The sequence below is a fragment of the Pinus tabuliformis genome, chromosome 4_1, assembly GCF_031772625.1.
Source record: "Pinus tabuliformis cultivar Carrire ecotype Pingquan chromosome 4_1, CPIR1, whole genome shotgun sequence".
NCBI lineage: Eukaryota > Viridiplantae > Streptophyta > Pinopsida > Pinales > Pinaceae > Pinus > Pinus tabuliformis.
Genome location: NC_142303.1, coordinates 359789792 through 359794429, shown reverse-complemented (window position 1 = coordinate 359794429; position 4638 = coordinate 359789792). Strand labels below are relative to the sequence as shown.

Genomic DNA, 4638 nt, shown 5'->3' with positions numbered 1-4638 from the left:
CACTTGAAGAAGGGCATTCCCCATCTTCACTTCATCACACTTATCTTCATTCTATATCATAAGTACCTTGGTTACATCACACTAATTATTTTCAGCCTCATAATCTACAACATGATGAACTTCTTTCTTGTTTGCAACTACCTATATATGAAGTGAAAAAAACTCTTCTTTCTAACCATTATTTCTCCCATGTGGTGAACAACATTCTATTATTCTCTAGCAACATTGTATCATTATGTAACATACCTAGTCCCCTTTATACCATAATGCCACATCAGCATGTCCACACATCCAACACATGATAGGTGATGAAGCAACCTCAATCCATGTGTCACAACGAGGGTGGTGTCTCATCAACATCGGGACTACCCAACCCTGCCAATGTCATTTCATGGTCTCAACAAAAATACTTTGATATTTTCCATATACTCACGATTATAATTACTTAACTCATTATATTAATAATTCAATAAATCATGACTCGAGGGGAGGAGATGGCGCGCGCTCGTGAAGGCCTTGGTTAACCTAGGGTTTCTTCCTGAGCTTCTGCAGAACTCCGTCACGGTTTCGACAAGGCGCACTGTACACCCTACATCGTAGCAGTCTACACCCGTCGCTTTCGGAATACGACCTGTGGTAGGATATGGACGATAATATGGAGACAGAAGCGGTTGATTATTCTGAGGAGCCTTACCCGGACAGAGTCATCTTTGATAACCCTAGTTTCACTCCTGCCCCTCCGATTGTATCGTCTTCGCCGTTGGCTGGCCCGGAACCGTCTCATCGACCTCCCGTTGTTTCCCTACCGCGGCACAGCTCTGTCCCTCCCCTCATCGGGTCTCACCCTATCGAATCTCCTAATTTCGAAGTCCCTCCACTCTCTCCGGGCACCCTACACATTCTATCCTCTCACACCCCTCCCTCGCCCTCTTTTGACCTGCTTTCCTCATCTTTTTTTACTGCTCCTTCTGTCAATCCTCCGGTCACTGCAGCGGCGCATACCTCTTGTGTGGGAGCCCGACCATCTGGGTGTTTCGAGACTCCTGCTGTCAAGGTTAAACCAGCTAAACAGTTCCCTCAGGAAGGCGTACCAAACCCCCTGGTGGACCACCCGTCTGCTCCCCGTACCAGCAAAAGGAAGTCGAAGTGCATCAAGGCTACCTCAAAGGATATCACCATCAGGTTCGGTGAGACCTCGGCAATAGGCGATTTTGCAATCATGGCAAGCACTGTGTTGGTGGGGCATGTCTGGGGACGGGCATATTCGGCCAATAGGCTGACACAATGGGTGAAGGAGATTTGGGGAGGTTTGCTTATTGATCTGCCAGAAGTCCATGTCCTGCCAAGAGGCTGGTTCTCACTACAGTTCTCAAAGGAAAGTTACACGGACCTGGTACTGGCCAGGTACTGGCACATTGAAATGGCCCCGGTCCTCCTCAAGAGGTGGAGTCCTTTATTTGACCCAGAACGTGAACAAATTGGAGCTGGACCGATTTGGGTGCGCTTGCCGGGTCTTCCACTGCAGTTCTGGGGTGAAGAAGTTTTCATCAGGATTGGTAATGCACTGGGTACATATCTAGATCATGACCGCACATTTGTGGAATCAAGAAGCAGGACCCTCGCGCGTATATTGGTTCACTTGGATACCCGTGAAGGGCTGGAGGAAAAGATAACACTACAGTGGGGGAGATACATCAGAGTCCAGATACTGGACTACGAGGGGGTCCCGTTCCGTTGCAGGCGATGTCACAAGGTCGGGCATCTCTACAAAGACTGCCCACTCAACCGAAAAGCTGAGGACTCCCCGAAGAACACTCCTGCACCTTCCAGGGCTGCTTCACCGGTCTCCTCGCGCCCCATTCCTACTGGTCCGTCTCCGGTGGCATCCTCACCAGCGGTTGACCCTGGACTCAGGCACTCCTCGCCGCCGATGACCAGGGCTCGCTCTGCAGCTGAAGCAGTTTCAGCCTCGGGTACTCCTCTGAACCCTCCACTCTCTTTTATTGATCATATTATAAATGATACAGGTGCCTCTTTCCAGACATCTATGGCTCATTGTACTATGTCATCCCCTCCCCTCATTGCCTCCACTGGCCCCTCATTGCTCTCTCCCTCCTCATCTTCTTCCCCCCGACCATCCTCCGAGGCCTCTCCCCCTCATCCTTACTTCCTTCGGTCCAGATCCCATTCCAAAGATTTGTCGGCCCACCAGTCTGGTCTTGGTATCTCTTTTCCCGGAGCCGCCCCCCTGCCTACCAGAGGCAGGAAGTCTGATCTCTCAAAGGCTATTAAGAAAGCAGGGGCGGAGGTCGTCTCTGGTCGTCAATCCACCATTGACGGGGTCCTTAGAGCAGGATATACCCCGCGCAGTGTTCCCCCATGAAGTGTTTATCTTATAATTGCAGAGGGTTGGCTAGTGCCTCCAAGAAACTAGCCATGAAGCGTCTCATCGAGATTGAACCTATTGATATCATCCTGCTACAAGAAACTCTTTGCTCGGCCGATCAAATCTCTCAATCCTTTCAATCCTTGACCCCGGGTTGGTCCTTTGTAGCCCTCGATGCTGCTGGTCGATCCGGAGGACTGGCCATTGGATTTAACCCTCGCTCCATTAAGGTTGAAGCAACTTGGGGGGGTCCAGTTTTTTGGGTCTAGACATTTTCACAGCTGATCTGGGCATGAATCTCAGGATTGTGAATGTATATGCCCCTTGTATTCAAAGAGAACAATTTTGGCAGCGACTCTTACATCTCTCCCTCATGGATTCGGAGCAGACAATAATCGGAGGAGATCTCAATTTTTCATTGGGATACAGGGAATCATGGGGATCGGCGGCACAAATCGACTCTATCACAGATTATATGACTAATCTGTTAGAGCAGACAAACTTTGTGGATATCCCCATGCATAAACTCCTTCCTACCTGGAGGAACAGGAGGGTGGGCGATGCAGCATTGGCCCGCAGACTTGACAGATTCATCATGAAAGATTCGCTCCTTCAACAGTTGCATCATTACAAGCAATGGGTGGGCACGGGAGGCATTTCGGATCACGCGCCTATATATCTGGAAATCCAGGGGCCTTTTAAGAAACCAAAAGCCCCTTACAAATTCAATCACACCTGGCTGAGAGACCCGTCATACATTAAGATGGTCTCTGAATATTGGATTGCTCATCCCATTAATGGAGCAGAATCCCTTGCAAAAGGGTTCTGCAAAAACCTCTCTGAGATCAAGCACCTCTCCATTAATTGGGCCAAGGAAAAGCATGCTCGGGAAACCTCTCAACTCACCCATATTGAATCAGAGTTGAGCTCATTACTCGATGATCGGGGCCTGGGTTTCATCACAGCAGAGGACAAGGGTCGACTGATAGAATTGGAAAACCAGAAGGCTAATATTCTAAAGGAGCGCGAAGAATCCCAGAGATTGAGGAGTAGAGCTATTTGGTTAAAAGCAGGGGACGATAACTCGAAGTTTTTTCACAGCTATGCCAAAGGTCGAAAGGTGTCCAACACCATTTGGAAACTCCCCACTCCTGAGGGAGACATGGCTGACTCTTTTAATAAGCTTGCCCACCTTGGCATCACACATTTCAGAGATCTTTACAAATGTCCCCGTGAAGCAAATCTTCCTGATATTATCAATGTAGCGAGACATTTTCCGAGATTTGTTGATGAGGATGATGCAGAAGAGCTAAATGCTTCGGTTACTTCTGGGGAGCTAGAAGGTATTTTAAAATGGTTCAAAAAAGATAAGAGTCCAGGCCCGGATGGATGGACCATTGAATTCTATCTGGCATTTTATGAAATCCTGGGGCAGGATCTTCTGAATGTCGTGGAGGAGAGCAGAACTTCGGGGTCCATCTACCACGCCATCAACTCGACCTTCATAGCTCTCATTCCAAAATCCGACTCCCCATCTTCTTTTGATGATTATAGGCCTATCTCTTTGTGCAACTGCCTTTATAAGATCATTTCCAAGACCATTGCCAACCGCCTCAGACCGATTCTCTCCAGACATATTGCCCCTCAACAATTTGCTTTCCTCGAATCCAGACAGATTCATGAAGCCATAGGTTCGGCTCAAGAAGCCATCCATTCTATCTGGTCCAAGCATCTCAAGAGCATCATTCTCAAGATTGACTTATCCAAAGCTTTCGACCGTGTCAGTTGGCTCTATATCAAGATGCTTCTTATCCATCTGGGATTCCCCCACATTTACATCACTTGGATTATGGCCTGTATTACATCTCCTTCCTTCAGTATTCTCATCAATGGCTCGGCCTCACACTTTTTTCACTCTGAAAGGGGACTGAGACAGGGCTGCCCACTGTCTCCTCTACTCTTCCTGATTGTCATGGAAGGTCTCAGTCGGCTCATTGCCTCTGCAAAAAGGAATGGTGATATCTGTGGTCTCCGGATCTCAGATGATTTCTCTCTCACTCATCTACTATTTGTGGACGATGTACTCATTCTGTTGGATGGCAACATACGAGATTCCAGATCTTTTTCCAAGATTCTTCTTCTCTTCTCCTCCGCTACAGGTATGCTCGCAAATCATTCCAAATCCACTATCACTTTCACTCGCACATCGGTTCATGAATCACATTTTGCACAACAGGCTTTTCCCTACAGCA

General features: G+C 48.1%; 1 protein-coding gene across 1 annotated transcript; it reads left to right on the top strand.

Moving 5' to 3' along the window:
* Positions 1 to 2759: 2759 nt before the first annotated feature.
* On the top strand, positions 2760 to 3931 carry LOC149175772 (uncharacterized). The gene is made up of 2 exons (XM_089421236.1): positions 2760 to 3729; positions 3822 to 3931. The coding sequence occupies exons 1-2, from the start codon at positions 2760 to 2762 to the stop codon at positions 3929 to 3931; spliced, it is 1080 nt and encodes a 359-aa protein (XP_089277362.1).
* Positions 3932 to 4638: the final 707 nt, after the last annotated feature.